The sequence below is a fragment of the Bombus terrestris genome, chromosome 17, assembly GCF_910591885.1.
Source record: "Bombus terrestris chromosome 17, iyBomTerr1.2, whole genome shotgun sequence".
In the NCBI taxonomy this organism is placed as follows: Eukaryota; Metazoa; Arthropoda; class Insecta; order Hymenoptera; family Apidae; genus Bombus; species Bombus terrestris.
The window spans coordinates 8992264-9011045 of record NC_063285.1 but is presented as its reverse complement, the minus strand read 5'-3'; the positions used below and the strand labels follow the sequence as shown (position 1 = coordinate 9011045).

General features: G+C 35.4%; 1 protein-coding gene across 8 annotated transcripts in view; it reads right to left on the bottom strand.

The window, feature by feature from the left end:
* Positions 1 to 18782, bottom strand: part of LOC100651026 (phosphofurin acidic cluster sorting protein 2) — a 167593-nt gene that overhangs the window by 20377 nt on the left and 128434 nt on the right. For 3 of the 8 annotated variants that reach the window (XM_003401970.4, XM_012318172.3, XM_048413775.1), the window contains exons 2-6: positions 6965 to 7268; positions 3830 to 4120; positions 1814 to 1916; positions 1535 to 1714; positions 300 to 404 (exon numbers count right to left, since the gene is read on the bottom strand). In XM_003401970.4, the coding sequence (XP_003402018.1) occupies positions 300 to 404; positions 1535 to 1714; positions 1814 to 1916; positions 3830 to 4120; positions 6965 to 7268 (983 nt within the window). Of the gene's footprint in view, positions 1 to 299; positions 405 to 1534; positions 1715 to 1813; positions 1917 to 3829; positions 4121 to 6964; positions 7269 to 15410; positions 15480 to 16434; positions 17153 to 18782 lie in introns of those variants that run through there. The other 5 variants (XM_048413776.1, XM_020867398.2, XM_020867399.2 and 2 more) reach the window with 5 other exon arrangements.

The following is an 18782-nucleotide window of genomic DNA, read 5'->3' as shown; positions in this document are numbered from 1 at the left end:
TCATAGCCACGACAGCACGAAAATACCAAAAGAGAAAAAAAAATAACGACAAAAGATCTACAATCAAATCAATTCGTTCGATCTACTCTTTGGCCAATGAGCAGCAAAATCGTCGCGGGAAGGTCAATGAAAAAATGAAAGAAAGACGTGTCATGCTGTTCGAATTGACGTAGGCATGCTCTTTCGGCGGCGAAGCAAAGGTTCTTAAAAACAAAAGAAAAAATAAAAGAAAGAAAGAAAAACGATCCAGGGATAATTTGTCCTTGGAAATCGCGACGATCCGGTGTGCTTTTACATACCTGGAGTGGTGTGTCCGACACGCTGTTTCTCTTTAGCTGGCTGACCTGCGCTCTGCTGACCTATGGCTGTCGCAGCAGTGTTTCCGGTCTCCTCGTTGGTTACTACTACCGAATCGTAACATGCAACAATGCAAAGCCAACGCACCAGACTTTCACTTAGTTAAACAGATCTGAATCCGTATTGGCAACGAAACAACATTTACGCTTCTATTTTTACTCAACCTTACTAAATGATCAGTACGCAACGCGCGATATCTATCGGTTCGTTACTCATGTTGCATTTCGACTTTGTGCTGTTCAAACGAACGAAGAACCAATCACGGACGATGGTAAATAATTTGCAAAGTTTCTGGGACCTTTAAGATTTTAATTAATATCGAATACTAGGAAGAAGGATTAATATGAAAACTTGAATGTAATTTAATAATAATATCTAGTATATGATAATAATTTAATGTCAATTATTAATACTTCACAGTGTACTGTATAGAAAAGCTACTTTGCTATATTTCTCATTATTTGTCTAGGGATATTACAATATTATATCAAGTTTCCTAATTTTTATAATTACACGCTCCTGGCCACGTGGGTTCTTTGATGAACCTCCGCTGAGGTTTCAGGCAATCGATAAAAAAGGACGATTAGGATACTCGTGTGAAGCGTTTTGTGTGATATATTTTTGTAGAATATCGGAATTTCACGTCGAATGATTCTAAATGAATATTGTACGTGTTTGCTGCGATCGCTAGGCTTGTTAGAATTGCGAGCTCTTGTCCTACGCCTACGACACAACTACGAAAAGACTGCAAGACAGGGAATTAGATATCAACAGCGATTACATTGCTCAAACAAGTAATTAGAAATAGATAAATAAATAAATGAAGATAATTGTCCCTGTAGGTCGTTTTCTCTACACGTAGAAGGTGTTCTTGTCTTTTTATTTTCTAGCAGAAGCAAAATGGAAACATAGGTAACACTCGTCAAGTGTCACCATATAACCATAGTGTTCCTTACCGTGTGCGCAACTATTTCGACAGAGGCAACAATTAGACCGATCTGTACAGGTCTCGCGTTATGTACACCTGCTGTATTTTTTCTCTTTTCGCTCCACTGTTCTTTACGCCGCACTGATCGTCGTATCGAGCAACTTGTATTTGCCAATCGAGATTCACATGATCGCAAAATCTACGATACTCAAGGATGTTTGGACGAACGAAAGCGAGCGATTCACTTACCGGAGTGAGGTGGCGCGAGAAGAGATCGACTAGAGCTGAAGAAAGGGCGCAGGGACGGCTTGGGCGTACTACTCACGGACATCGTGTCCAATTCGGGGCCACTGTCTGAAAAATTTTCCAGTTCGTCGAACAATTCCTCGATTTCCATTTCTGCCCCTTTAACAAATCCAGTTAACGAGTCTATAAAATAATCAATAAGACGATCGGTGAAACGTTGGCACAATTTGTCACGTGGCTACTGTGTTTTGGGATAGGAACAGTTGATGTATGTGTACTTACCTGACAGCTTTTGCCCGATCTCCTCTTGATCTTGATCGAGGTCCTCGGATACCCTGAACCGTCTTTTCAGCAGTGCTATGAATTTCTGCTTTAGATTTCTTTGCTGTAAGAATAAAGATGATTCTATTGATGATGAAAATCTGGCTATTTGAATTGACGTTTATTGCAGGAATTTTTGTAATGTTGTTTAATTAAGATTTCTTTGGATCGTGTGCTCTTGTACAGTTGGCAGAAAGGAATTATTATTGTTTTAATATTCATATAATATTAGAACGTTATTTTTGCAATTTGTGCAAAATTGCACAGAGTGCATATAAGATGAAAATATATGTGAAATGTACAGAGTGTAGTGATTTCTATAACATTTGGTAGGTAGAGAACAATTTTCTGTTCAATTGCCTTATTTATTATACTTTGATAATATGAATTTGCATAAAAGTTTGTTGTCTAGCTGTAATATTAAAATATTTTCATTTCTTCAACAGGACTATATATTAGCTAATAACTATTGTCTTTTTTTTTGTTAATGCATTTTTTAATTCTTGGAAATAAATATGTAGTCATTCTGGATATTTATAAATCCATGGATGAATTATATTTGGCATATAGTAAATCAGAAAATTGTATGCAAATGCTTTGTTACTATAATCGAAATTGTAAAACAATCGTTGGATACTTGGTCGACTTATAGCACAGCAAAACTAATTAGATTTCTGAAAATAATTCATTGAAAAATGAAATACTGTGATGTAGTCGGTATATTACAATTTACTGCGGCTCTCGAGGGAAAATATTTATTGGGTTGATCAGAAAGTTCGTTTCTGTTTTCGTAGCAAGATGAATCTGTGTTTAAACAATGCATATTAACTTTAATTCAATTTAGTTGTAACCTGGTATTGTTCACTAGTCAACAGTTAACTGTAAAGTGTGAAACAATTTTTGGAAGTATTTGTTTTTTGTTGGTCTGGGAGAAGTTCACACATAGTTCGCCAAAACAACACAAAAGTTCAAACAATATCTATTATCTCAATTCAATTCAATTGTAACCTGATACTGTTCACTAGACAACAGTTAACTGTAGAGTGTGAAACAATTTTTGGAAGTACTTGTTTTTTGTTGGCCTGGCACAAGTTCACACATGGTCCACCAAAACAACGCAAGAGTTTGAGGTATTAACCTCAAGTTAATTCAATTGTAACCTGGTATTGTTAATTAGTCAACAGTTAACTGCAGAGTGTGAAACAATTATTTTTGCAAGTGCTTGTTTCTTGTTGGCCTGGAACAAGTTCACGCATGGTTCACCAAAACAACACAAGAGTTCAAACAATGTCTATTATCTCAATTCAATTGAATTGTAACCTGGTATTGTTCACTAGACAACAGTTAACTGTAGAGTGTGAAACAATTATCTTTGAAAGTACTTGCTTCTTGTTGACCAAGCACAAGTTCACACATGGTCCACCAAAACAACACAAGAGTTTGAGGTATTAACCTCAAGTTAATTCAATTGTAATCTGGGATTGTTGATTAGTCAACAGTCAATTGCAGAAAATGAAACAAACATCTTTGGAAATATTTGTTTCTCTTTGGCCTAGCACAAGTTCACACATGGTCCACCAAAACAACACAAGAGTTTGAGGTATTAACCTCAAGTTAATTCAATTGTAATCTGGGATTGTTGATTAGTCAACAGTCAATTGCAGAAAATGAAACAAACATCTTTGGAAATATTTGTTTCTCGTTGGCCTAGCACAAGTTCACAAATGGTTCACCAAAACAACGCAAGACCACATTGGTCGGACTGGTGCAACTGGTGCAACATCGAAAGGAATTGGTGCACACATCCGTCGAAAACAACACACGTAAAAGAGAGAACACATCCTCCAGTTTGGCCATAAAAGCGGAACTTTCCGTTCAACCCAATAAAATTCGCGTGACAGACAACATACATATTAATGATACATTCATCATACACAAACAAAGAAACAAATTACGTATGTAATTCAATTCACGTACCCTGGCGTTGGGCGGAATCTTCGCCCGGGTCTTTCGTCTGTGTCCCATCTCAAGAGTTGGCTCGCTGTCGCTGCCTTCCGCTTCGCCCTCTGAGCTGAACTCCTCCTCCTCGTCGCTATACTCGGGGCAGAGCCTCTCGCTCGGGTCGTTCATCAGTCTTTTGTCCTGGTCGACCGGCTGGGAGCTGAGCGCGACCACGCTCACGCGGGCTAACACAACCGAGTGGCCACCGTACTTCTCCGCCTTGTCAGACACTAGCTCCAGCTCCAGGTCCATCTGCTTCTGGAGAACCTGTGCACGTAAGTAGGTGTAACAGTTCGATGAGAAACGAGTTGCTTCTTTCCGGCCTAGTCACATGGCAGCCGGCTGCTTTTGTTTCAGGTGGACGAATCTGAATTTACAGAATGACACGTCGAAGAGAGGCCCGGCTAGGATGCCGAAGACGTCGACACCGAGTGATTAGTTGGAGTGTGGATTTTCCTTTTAATTTTGAAGCTGACGAGTAAAACTAGAATATGTGGAGAAACGATCGTGTGCGAGAAAGTTATGTTATTGCAGGGTTTAAGCATGAGAGGCTGTTACCTCGAAGAGGATGTTGACAGTGCAGATACTGTAAATGGACGATAAATTCGTCGGAAACTTTGTAACCCTATAGGGAACAATACGTATTTAAATAATTTTTATTTTAACGAGGAATGAAATCTTTAGGTACGTACTTACGAGAATATCGAGAATGTGTTTAATTCTGATAAATTTTAATACGATAGCTATTTACTGTAAATATATATAATTATAATAATTTAGGTTTTCGAGGGTTACTCGATTATTTATTGACTTGCATTTATTGGTTTATCGACTAAATGAATTTGTTTTGTGGATTATGGAATAAAGGAATCATTTGTCAGATTGTGCACAATAAATACTTTTCACAAATTCTTTCTTTCAAAGACGCTAGTGAGCTTGATCGAATGCTATAAATCATTTTCTGACGTTGGTTGCAACTGTTTTGTGAATCGTAATTGATCCAAACGAAAGGATTTAAGAACCCATTTTTACAGTACTTTTCTCATTGCTGGATTTCCGCACTTTAATTTATATTTTGTTATTTTGTACTGTTCCAGTAATGGAATAATCACGTAGAGAAATAAATTGAATGAATGAAATTGTTACGTGAGAATTTAAAACTGACTGTGAGAAGATTAGCAGTAAAATTAGATTTTTCATTTGTATTAAATTAAATTATTTATTCAATATATGAAATTTAATTAAATTTATTTCATTAAATTTATTTAACATATTATATAAAATTAGTACTAAAATTAAATTTTACGCACTAAAATTGAACGATAATCATTAATAACAATTTAAATAATAAAACTGATAAGAGATTTGACGAGAAAACTCGATATTCTCTGATACTTTTTAAAATAAATTCTTGATAATATATTAGACAAGGATATTAAATTAGCTGTAATTCTCCTTTCACTCACAACCTTAATTCGCATATTCGTAGCTGCATCATGGCACAAGGTGTCCCGATTTAGCCTAATGCATTTGTAATCTAATCTCTGGAGATTCGAACGCCGCTATAATAACAGCGCAACAGGGATGATGTATAGCTAAATTTGAAATTAAGCTGAACTTTCGCAGTAATAAATATATCAATTGTACTCTAGCATTACATATATATATATATATGTAGTGATATTGATAAATTTTAATACGATAGCTATTTACTATATATATAATTATAACAATTTAGGTTTTCGAGGGTTACTCGATTATTTATTGACTTGCATTTATTGGCTTATCGACTAAATGAATCTGTTACGTGGATTATGGAAAAAAACAATATCAGCCAGATTGTGCTCAGTGGTATACTTTCCACAAATTCTTCGTTTTAAATTTAATAGTATGTATTATATATATCATTGCAACAGTTAATAAGAGTAAAATTGTTTGAAAGAAGATAATTCAATTGATGCACATAAAGAAATATATTTCCTTCGTTTTGCAAATTAACATTAGAACTACCACACCAGTCAAATTGACTGGTTTTACAATTTTATTTTAAAATTCCTGCTTCATGTTATGTTTTTTCCGCAATAATGTAATGACTTTCGCAACGATAACTAAAAGAATAATACAATGAATTTTATTTTGTTTTTTATGTATTCAAACTGAAAATAATTTTGTATCAAGGCTACTTATAAATGACTGGTACTTGTCAAAGTGTACAGGAGTCCTGCAATCTGTTTATGGGGCCCCAATTAACCAGTTTCCTCGTTTTCTACAATTTGCCACACGTTTTTCAAATTTTTACTGCGTATCATTCAATATGATAATATCAGTTATTAGGAAAATTCCGGATCAATCACTAGATCGCTAGATGCCAACACTAGAAATACCACATTAGTCAAAATGACTAGTTCTACAACTTTATAAATGTGGCAACCCTTGTTTAGGAATCATGGTCCTAGATAGATTAATAATACCATAAATTTACTACATAACATGGAATTTCTTCTGTAAGAAAATAATAAATCAACGAATATAAAAATATTCTATCATTACGTATTTTTTAAACACCAGTCATTTTCACTGGTTTTGGTAGAAACAGCTTCGTCTTAACAATCAGTAGTTCTAGGGTTAGTCGATTTGCAGTACACCTGCAACTTCTTTTACAATTTCTTCCACTAGCACGCTAAAGCATAAATGCCTCTGATCTCGTAGAAAAATAAATAACAACGAAAAACAGCATTTGTTTTGTTCCAGTTTGGTCGACGTAAGAATAGAACCAACAGATAAGCTGGAACATCGTTTGAACGTAAATGATACCAGTCTCGATTTCAAAGGCACACGAGACCTTGTCCGGCTCGTTACGAAGAATCAGTGAGAGAAAAAGCGAAACGTAGGTCGTCGCAGCCGACACGAGACGATCAGACAAAGGAAATTTCAAACGACGAAAGTAATTTTCTTCTCGCTGATAAGAAAGTCGTCGTAGCGACGACGCATAAAACGAGCATTTTCGAGAAGAATATTCTTCTGTATCTTATATTTATCGTATGCTCGTGTATTTTTATCGAATAGAACGTGCTTATCGAATGCAGTTGTAGATCGAAAATTGCTTTTTACCTGAGCCATATTGATAACTCCCTCGGCTAGCGTCTTGTACCCGAGCATCGTGCGATTTTTATAGCGTTTTCTCCTCTGCAGTTGTATCAGCAGCTTGTTGCCGTCCCTCTTGAGGAAATGCGGATACTGAAGCGCGAATTGCAGTTCTAGCTCGGTGTCCAGCATGCCACCGGTTGGGATGGCCATCTCGTTGGAGCGCAACGTCCTCTTCGAGCTCTGCATCTTCACCGCGATGCTAATCGACGTTAAATCAGAGCCTAATGGCCGTAAAATCACCAGCCTCGTCAAGGTCAACGAGCATAGCCTAAACAAATTGTAAGAGAAACGTTCGCTTTAGATTTTGCAAATAGTTGGTGATAAAAAAGGAAATATATATTTTTTTTCTTAACTAATTAAAAAACCAAGAATTCAAATAAAATATTGGGCTGGCAACTAAGTGATTGCGGATTTTGACATTGGTGGTAATGACAACGCTGACAATGGTGGTTGCCAACCCAATAGTAGAATTTCACTCGTTCGCTACGTAAGTATTTGCATGGAAATTTAGTTTGGGATTTCAGTACGCTAACTTTTGCCAGGCGCATGAAAAGCACGAAGGTTTCTAGCGAAAGTTTTGTTGAGCCAAACGTAAAGCGCGTACGCAAAATTTTGTTAACGTACACGCGAGAAAATTTGCCGCGGAAACTGTGTTCGTGGCACGTGTTGCGTGCGCATAAAAAGAGCGCCAACTCCACGAACAATACAAGTACAATAGATAGCCGAGTACAATAAATAACGAACATTGTAATTATCAAATTATCGATTCAGTATTTTTCTTTTTTCTATTTTAGATAGGCAGCGTCACAACTGATGTGATTATCAGAATTTTAATTTAATTTAATTATCAGAAACTCCAAAAGTGTGAAAATTGAACAATTTCCCTTCACTTTAGCACAGAAATTGTGAAGAATTACGAAGAAAATGTTTTTCTTTAATTGTGAAGAAAAGGGCGCGATCGTCGTTTGTAAATTGTTATTAATACGCTGCTGATTTTTATGCAGCCAGATTTTATTTTTATTTTCTTTTCGTGTCGAAATGTTCAACCTATATGTAGGAAACGTGTCACATTGTATAAGGTACGTGTCAAATAGGTTACACATATGCACAGAACAATTTAAGTAGAAGCGGAAGAAGAAATTTGAAGACAGAATATGACTACTAAACCATAGATTTTTACTCAGCTGAAACGTGTCCGAATATTCAACTTATTATATATATATTATAAATTATAATTAGAAAATATGTGACATTACGTAAGATGAATAGCAAATAGTGTGGAATACATACACTGTGTATATGAATAGGATAAATATAAAACACAAATATGAAAAAGAAATATAAATAGAATAATATAAATTGCAAAATGTAAAACAAATAGAATAAGATAAATTGCGAAATGTAGAATACCCACACATACGTATTACATTGATATTTACGAAATATGAATTACATTCATACGTGTACCTATATTTATTGGTAACGATTTTAGGTTAGGTTAGATTCGTTAGCTGATAATGACAAAATCCACGATCACTTAGTTATCAACGCAATAGTCATCTTTAGACTGCGGATTTTTGTGTACTTAAAGAAGATTCAAAAACTGCAAGAACGCACAAAGTGCACGTGACATGCGAAAATATAAGAAACTCGTTCAAAGTGAGGCAGTTGTTACGACGTCTAACGGGTGAGATGAATGTTCGCGTAAGTTCCACCTCTGCAGTTGGGTTAATGAAATTAAAAATAAAAATCCGCAGTCTAATTATGAAAATTTACGTTACGATGAATAACAACAGGTTTTCCAAGGTGGTTTAAATCGCAAATCGATCTCGCTCACGTGGAAGAATTAATTTACACACCGAAGGAGATCGTTCGGTGTCATGAAACCTAACTAAAGTGTACATATTTCAATTTCTTTAAATTAAACAAAATTCTATGGATGTGTCTACCTTGCAGAATTCTCGAAATTTCCAATGTCGAGTGATAAAAAAGATTTCTTCATCGAACACGACGAAATTTTTCTCCTACTTGTTGATCGCGTGACATAAATCGGTACAAAATCCACTTTTACGCGATTGACCGCTGTTGCGTACGTCCCTTAAGGGTATTAAAGGAATTCAAATTGTCCCATTTATACTTCGTACGAACTGATAAACTGATTGTACGATGATTATTATACGAAAGTATCAGGAATCATGCATTGCTGCTAATAGATTAATAAATGTACTGAAATTAGAAATAAATATGTAACTTGTTTATTAACGTGATTTATGTAAAATAAATTTGTAGTTCGGTTATTAATAATGTTAGATATGTATCGTAACGTCACTTCTGTAGAAATCAAATCAAAGAGCCAATAAACATTAATCAATTGTTCCTTGATTTTTGTTTATGCCATCTGCCCAAAACGAATGGAACGAATGAGTTTTCTTTACAACTGAGACGAAAGGTGGCACTAACGCGCTTCACATCTACAGATACACTTTCTTCTTTCATGAATTTGGCCTAGTTCGATGCACAAGTTTTCTTTCGCTGTTGAAAAACTTGTTTCTCGTCGCTAGAAAGCATTCGTCAATTATCGACGATTACGACGTAATTAACAACGTAATTGCGACACATTAAATTAGCTTCCATCGCTTAATTACACACCTGATTTATGTGAACCGCGAAAATGAAGTTTGTCAGTATAAAAAGAGAAGATAAATCAGTATAAAAACAGAAGCTAGTACGTGTAAACTTTAGAAGAATTTTAAATAGTTTTTGATAGAAAAGAATAATGATGTTTCAAAAACAAACTAATTTAATTTATGCAATTTCACACCTGATTTATATGAACCGCGAAAATAAAGTTTGTTAGTACAAAAAGAGAAAATAAATTAGTATAAAAATAGAAGCTAGTACGTACAAGCTTTAGAAATACACATTTATTTCGAGTAGCTTTTAACGGAAAAGAATGATGACGTTTCAAAAACAAACTAATTTAATTTATGTAATTTTACACCTAATTTATGCAAACCGTGAAAATGAAGTTTGTTTGAATGACGTTTCAAAGGCAAAAATAAACTTTATTCCATATCAGTGTCGCTGTTCTAATTCAAAACACTCAATCTTTTCTTTTTAAAATTGCTACGAACGTATTATCTTCATCGCTTGAAATATTTGCAAGTTCGACGTCATTTTCGTCCTCAATCTTCATTTCCTCACACAATTCCTTCTCAATCTTTTCTTTCACCAAGTTTTCCTAAATTTGCTGATATCGTCGCTATGACATTTCATTGAAATTTTAAAATTCGTTGGACGTTTTCACTCTTAAATAAAAGAAAAATACATTTTCTGAATGTGCACGAAAACTGCCTCATAAAATGCAATTTACCACGTAAGAAACAGACTCGCGTAAATTAAGCGTCGGTTACATCTTAACACTTTACTGATCGTTAGCGATTCAACAGTATACGCACATCTGACCGGCAACTCAAGCGCAGATTCTCCCTAGCGCCGCCTCTGTTTCGGTTTAGACTCTCCAATACCATTCTTTCCGTTCATCTCGAATGGTAAGTTTTTTAAATTGGTATAAAACTGTGGGAGCTTACAAAGCAACGCAACTGACGCAACTGAAGAAGGTACCTTAGTACTAAATAACAAATTACTGCCCAAATAATGGGAAAGATTGTCGGCGACAAAATGTCGATTAATAGGCTATCGGTCAGTAAGCGTCGGCGACAAAAAACCAATTAATCGGTTATCGGTCGGTAAAGTAAAATTCATATTGTGCTCTTCAAACCATAATTGATCACGAAACGCCATTAAACACCATTATCCTTGCAAGATAAATAGAAAATAAACCGGAATATCCCAATCTGCAGAAAATTGTCAATCACGAACCTTCAATACGATAAACTAAACACGACAATATGCTCGTAATAAATCGGTGAAATTTATCGGCTAATAAAAGATATTCAACGAGCCAAATCGGCGATATTTTATTGGAATATCGCGGCCTATCGGTAGACATTTGACGCTGTTCGACGAGATTTATGGTGGTCGACAGGGGCTCGTTTCGAAGTGTTACAAGTGGACAGTTTTATTGCTATTGGTAATCGAGGTCGCGTAGCATATTTAGAATGATTGATGGAAGTCGTGAGATTTGTACAGAAAATGTAGGATAAGAGGTTCTTCGCCAGAAAGTTTCAAACTTTCGCTTAACTTCTTGCTGCTTTGTGATAGTTGCAACACAGTTGCAAGTGGTTCAAGTGCGAGGTTTTAGTGGCACACCTGACTGGTTGCTAAGTGTTTTTCTTTCGATTTTCATATACAGGGTGTTCGTTATTAGCTGGCCATTTTTCTCAACAACGATAGATGTGTATATGTAATGTAAGTGTTCTTGTAAAATAAGTATAACGTTTTTTTGTGTGAAAGTAAGAAAAAATGTAGAATAAAATTTGTTCGTCCGAGGTTGAAGATAAAGTTTATAAAAAACAACGTTCGAACGTGTTCAATTAAAAATCGGACTGGCATGAGCCTGCGGCAAATTTTCAAAATTTATTTTGTCTCGGAAACCAAGCGTCTGGAAAATTAAAATATACTCGTAAACTTTGCGAAATGAAGAAATGGCAACATTTTCTGCTACGACGAGTATACTCGTCATGCGCAGAAAGCAGTTACAATTCTCTGTTTAAGTTGCAATTTTAATAAAAATTAAAATATATTCATAAACTTTAACATGTTTTTTTAGTATTTACAGGCCGAGATGAAATAAAACGATCAAATAAAAACATATAAATAATTATTATAAAAAACTGTACATATAATATGAAACAAAGTATTTCTTCTTTCCTTCGTTTTCTGCGAAAAAATGATTAAGGCAGAAATATTCGCGTGGTTAAAAATTTTGTTATATTTATTATACGTAGTACTATTATATATATTATTATTTATTATTTATTATATAACATTATACGTAACGTTTATGTATCTACAAAGAGCTGTGTATGCGTGTGAGAAGAAAAAACAGCTTCAGAAAATTATGTAAAAATAGAAATTTATTAGTAGAAATTTATTAATAGAAATATAAAAATAAGAATTTATTCATAGAAATTTACGTAAAAGGGATTACAACTTTTAATTCAACTTTTCCCTCCTATTCCACATACTTTCTAAGATATTTATGATAACATGAAAAGTCAAGATTTCTTCGGTGTGGAGTTTTCACCCCTAGGACCGTTCCACTGTCCAGAGAAAATTGTTTCCTTCTTAGCATCTCATGAGCTACATTTGCCAAGTTTCAAACTTTTCTCGATTCTCCAGTTGCCAAACCTTCCCCTTGCCAGTTAAAAACTTCTCCACTCAAATAGCTCAAGAAGCTTCACGATACACGTTATCATCCAGCAAACCAAAGCTCGGGAAAAATAAAAAAGAAACTCGATCAATAACCTAAAAAGGAATTTTCCCTGGAAACAATGAGAAAATCTCTTCGGATGAGGAAAACTCAACGATATAATACAAATAATAGAAAAATCGAGACTTTCATCCGCATTCCTCCTTCGCTCGATCGATCTTCGTGTATCTTTTTTCCACGTAATTTCCATCGGTGAAACTTGGGAAGGCGGATCGAAGATTGAGAAAGAAAGCCCTGAGCTGCGAGACAATTTGTATCGAAAACGAGTGGAGGATCTCGCAGATGCTGGTGCTGAGCCTTTGCTTTGCGGAAACGAGAGGGTCCGCTCGGCTCGTGAAATCAGGCCGAATTGAAGCTCGAAGCAAAAACGCTGCTGCACAATGCTATCGATCAGACGGCTACGTAGACAAAGAGATAATAATCACGCCGGTTTGAAGACGTCACCGCGTGTACGTTGCCATGTACAATGATATGAAATATGGATACGTACGATACGACCAACGTAGAACGCGTCCTGCGGTATCTTTGTCATCGAAGACGCGTTAGTTGGAGGCGGTGGCCTTTGACACGAGATTGCTAGAGTGTCTGACGTTTTAATTGCTTTGGCTGGCGAGAATCAGGTTAGGTTCAAGCAAAAGCGTTCGCGATAACGAGGGCAATGTTTCGACGTTGACTACGATGGATGAGAAATTACGACGTTTTGGCCCTTGACGACGAGGTTGTTCGTAGAGCTTCGCGAAAGCAAAGTAACAGTTTGGTAATGAGGTGGTAATGCGTAGTAATGTACTGTAGTAGGTAGATAGGTAGTAAAGTCGTTAAACAAATTTAAGAGATTATCTAGTATTTGAATCACTATTTTCTAATTACGATGTAGGTTAATTATAGTATTTAATAGATGAAGTGGATCATTTAAGATCATTCTTGTTTATTGTAGTAGGTCGATTTGTAATGCAATTATTATACTAATTTAAGAGACTATTTATTTGCATAACTATTTTGCAGTCTAATTATAATATTTAATACATGAAGCGAATCAGTTTCGATTTTATTTAGTATAGTAAATATATAGATAATACAAATTTATGAAAATAAGTATTTGTACAAATTTAAGAAATTATCTATTTGCACAAAAATTTTACAATATAATTGCAATATTTGAGGGTAATTAATGTAATGTTCACACAGTTCAGTTATCACAGAATCAATTATGTCGTTTCTGATGATTTCTGCCCTTTTGATAATTTTTTCCGTCTTCGCGATTTATTATCTGATTATGGTAAGCTACACAGTACGATGTATAAAATATTAAAGAAAATCTCGTAACGATGTACAATTGGCAATATATGCAATTTTCACGTGTAAATTATGTAAATCTCGTAAGATAATTAAAGTGAATAAAAGAGAAAAAAATTGCATTAGTAAAAATATGTATCTGTATTTTGTATTGTATATGTATTGTATCTGACTTATTTCACGTAACATGTACATGTACATGTATAGTATTTTAACATCCATATTGCAGTTACTATAAAGTAAATTACGTTGTTTGTGACACGATTGTCTGATGATATACGATATTTGTCTCTGCCTTTCTCATAGTTTCTTTCGTCTGCGCGATTTACTGTATGGTTATAGCAGCCACGGTGTACAAAATGTGGAAGAAAATGGCACGGGAGAGCGATTCCAGTTGGACAAATAAATCTGGCGACACGTAGAAGAGGCGGGATAATACGGCGCAGAGTAACTTTCGTTGAAAAAACAAGCCGAAAATTGAAGGTACGAGTTGACATTTGGAAGATCGTGGCTCGGGAGAAAACACGAATCGGACAAGTGAACAAGGAAATTGTTACGAAAATAGAACGACTTGCACACTGAAAAATAAATTTCTCGATATATAGAATATATTCACGAGGGAGGAAATCAATAGCATGGAATGTTTTCCTCTTTCCTGAAAAAGTATTTTCCCTTCACTGGAAATAATTAACTTAATGTCCTAATAACTAACGTCTATCTGTTTTACGTTCAATTTTGCAAAGAAATAATTCGCACATATTAACATCAGATAATTGTTATACTTTTAGCATCGCGAAAACTTTTTGTCGTACCACCTAACGATAAAATCCACAATCACTTAGTTGCCAACCCAATAGATTATCCCAAAAGTTTCTGACATTTTATAAAGAAATAATAGATGCGCAATATTTTTTCTTTTGTATTACTTTATTGAATTATGTGTGATCTATTTTGCAGTAATGGAACAAATGTTTGTATATTATTAGTAGTATTATTATATTATTGTAGTATTATTTGCAATTCTGATTATATTATTGTTGAAAATGACAACGTGAGTTCGTGCTCGCCATCTATATGCAGATGCGTTAGTTACAAGAAAAAATAACTAGAAGATAGTTCTAGATACAATCGATAGATTTAATCGATAGGTATAAGATGTTCTTTTGTTTTTATCCCTAGTCCATGTAAGAATGTGCAGTGAAGGTTTTTCTGGCTCAGAACGGTGTGATAGATTTATCCACAGAATATAATAATAGCTATTGTGATCCTACCTCTGAATATAGAAATAACAACAATTATATTATATTGTATGTTATATTATTCTGTAGTGATAGAACAAAATGGACGGTACATAATTCGATAAAATAATATAAAAGAGAAAATATCGTGCATCTACGTTGGCAACTAAGTGATTGCGGATTTCGTCGTACCACCTAATAACGAAATCCACAATCACTTAGTTGCCAACCCAATATTTCCTGATAAAACGAAAGAGACTTTTGGCACAAGCTAATACTTCGCATTGTGATGAAACGCGACAAATAAAATGCGGGACATGAAACGACGAACAGCGAGCAGTTCGCAGTGGAATTTACTTTCGTGATGTATGCACACGTAAAACGGAAAAGTCTAAAATGGTATCATTTGCTCGGACGTAATACATAGTTACAGTTATAGCTAAAAACTACCGACGTTCAATCGATATTCCATTTCTTGGCTTACCATTTGCAGTTCTTTGCTACTTTTCCGCGCATTATGCGAACGCTTGATCTCTTCGTTTCTTCCATAATTCTGCAAACCAATAGCACTTGAACAGATCTATTCATTCTTCGTGTTACACTAGATACAATTTTATGTTTGCTTATACTTTTTTCTTTTTTCTTTTTTAACACGTGACACTCGTGGAAGTATCGTAAAATGTGAGAAACAGAATTTACGAAACGTACGTACATCTGGAGATAAGAAGCTGGTGAATTTTGAAAACTAAACATGTCGACTAGAATTACGGATCACTGGAAAATAAAACTTCTAATGGAAATTTGTGCGTGAAATGAATAATTGGCCAAGGAATGAAACAAAAGAAAAGAACATAATTTAATGAGACATTGAAGAGATTGGGAAAAGTAAAATATTACAATATGCAGTGCAGAAAATAATAATAAGCCAAGTCTCGTGGAATCATTGTATTCTACAAGATTGTACCCGATTCCCTTTCTTAACTCTCGGTTGCCTTTATGGGTCATAGTGACCCATAGCTTTCCTTTGGAAAGAAATATCTTCAAGATGTGACGCTTGCAATGACACTATTGCACAATCTATTGTTAATTTGAATTATTATTTTTTTTTTTTTTTCATAATATCTGATGATTACACTGTTAAGAATTCTGTCAATTTGCGTCTGGTAACTCTGTGAAGTTAGTGATAGGTCGTTATGACCCAAGTGTCAGAAATGTGCATTTTACTTTTGTGCAAATTTTACTGATAGAAATCACTATTACAGTTTAAAAAAACGTTTGCACTTGTGTGTGTAATGAATTGATTCTTCCATAAAATTGCACTCTTATTCAAAAACTGCTCTTCCTTAACATGTCAAATAAACATATTTTTCAGGAACGTGCACTAAGAAATTATTTTCCCCCTCAAAGTTGCACATTTAAAAAACATTAAATTTGAAAATCCTAGCGAGAAATATCGAAACACAAGAGAGTTACACTTTTTCATAAAAATGATTTTCCTCGAAACTTACAGTTTCAAATATTTCCCTTTCTTTCTCGGAAACAACGTTACTTTCTTCCTCCGTATTCTCAAATTTCCTTTGATCCGATATCGCCGCTATCCTTTCAACAGCAGCTGTTTGGAAATCGAACAGTGGATCAGATTGACCCGGTGAAGCGAGCGTGGCAACCGAGGGCTAATAAAACCCGTGAAAACTAAACCGGCAAAATAGAGAAATCACCTTCCAATAAGAAATTCAACACGACACCTTTGGTCTCTCTTTCTGCTTAACCCAACCCCCCAAAAAATAAACAAAAACAACAGAATATCAATCTTACACTCAATTGACTAAATTTCTAATAAAAACAATTCCACCTGCAAACTCGTCGAGTTCGATCTCACACTGTCCCAAGTCCATCACACAACACACCTTTTCCTAAACGCTTTTCCGATTCTCGTTGCTGAGAATTAGAGAAACGACGCTCGAACACGCTGCGAAACACTGAACTAGGTTCTCTAAATGTCGCGGTAGCCTCTCGAGGTCCGCGTGGGTCAGCCACAGCCGACTGTGCAAACGGCGAAAACCATAGAAAACGAAGCGCAATTGTGGAGGAACAAGCCCGTTTGCTACACGCGAGGCGGCAAGGTGGTTATTTTTATTTATGGAAAGCTTCCCTCTTCGGTTCGGGGGCGAGCTCGCTAACTATAGCTTCACGGCGCTATAACTACAGGTGGTGTTTCAGTTTCGCTGTACGTGTTCGCCTAGCGAGCCAAGCTACCATACACGACGATGGTGGTCGGTGAGCTGGCGACAGACTGCGGATCATTTCTTTTTTCCACCTACCAACCGCCCACGACGGGTCGTCGGTGGAGGAATAAATAGGAACCGGGGGCAGCAGACGCGGTGCAACAGAAATGATTCATCTGTCGAAGAATCGATAAACGAGCGGTAAGGTTGTCGTCGTTGTAGGTAAATTAGCCGCGTACAGAGGAGCACGTACGGTGGAAAGGCAATTTTACGCGGTTCTATTCGATTCTTTGTGTTTCTTATTGTTTTTTTTTTTTTTTTTTAACTTCCATGGCTGGTTTTATAATTTTATTTTAAAACTCTTATTTCCTGGCGATAACAAGAGGAATAATATAACGAATAATAATGGAATTGTATAATAGAAGAGGAATAATATAATGAATTTTCTGTGCTTCTATTTACTTAGAATGGAAATAATTTTGTATCGTTTGCTATACCAAAGCGTGGAACAGTCCTACGATCTATTTACCGAAGCCGAATGAATTATTGCTTTGTTTTATCAATATGGCGCGATAAACAGTAATCTCATATATTAATAAACATTGAAAAATTGATTAATCGGATAACATAAGAACTTACATGAAATTAGATGAATAAACGAAATAACAATTTTACATTAACATTGAAACCGGCCATTTAGTAATGTTAATGTTAAAGCTGAGAAAAGACAAGTAATTGTATTTATTGGCTTGGCAACTAAGTGATTGCGGCTTTTGTCAATACCACCTACTGACAAAATCCGCAATCACTTAGTTGCTAACCTAATAGTTCTCTTGTTTCCCGCAACTTGCCATGTGTCTTTTAACAAACAGAAGTTTTGTAGTTTTATAGACTTTCGAAATATATCAGGCAATTTTTGTAATACAACAAGGAAGCAAAAAGCATTTTGATCAATTACGAAAATTGTAAACGAAAATTTCCTTATTTTTCGGATGTTCAGCTCGTTGTTATTTCGTATCGTAGAGCTCAACTTAGTGTCACTTTGAAATACTCGTCGGATAATGACGAATTTCAGCGTGTAGTTCTCTTTCTTTCCGCTTTATATAAACGTCTGTTTTCTTTATCTAAAAATCGTTATCGTCTTCCAATTCTGAGATTCTTCTTTTATCTATTTTTATCCACTTATTTATAAAATAGCGGCAATCTCAGAACTAATTCGAAATATAGAATCATTGTCTGTCTATTTATTAATAATTTATATCACTGACGTTAACCGGAAGTCATCCGTCGATAAACAATTTCACTTTCGCTGGTCGAACCAATTGACTAATAATTACTAACGATAAAAGTAGAATTTTCGCTCCTGGGAAACGATACCTTCGACAGCAACGCAAATATTTCGTAAAAATACCAATGAAGATATTAACACTTTACCGACTGCTACCGATTCAATAGCATACGCACGTCCGACCGGCAGCTCAGGCGCAGATTCTCCCTGGCGCCGCCTCTGTTTCGGTTTAAACTCTCCAATACCATCGCGAACGGTAAATTTTTCAAATTGATAGAAAACTGTGGGAGCTTACAAAGCAACGCAACTGGCGCAACTGAGCAAGGTACCTTAGTATTAAATA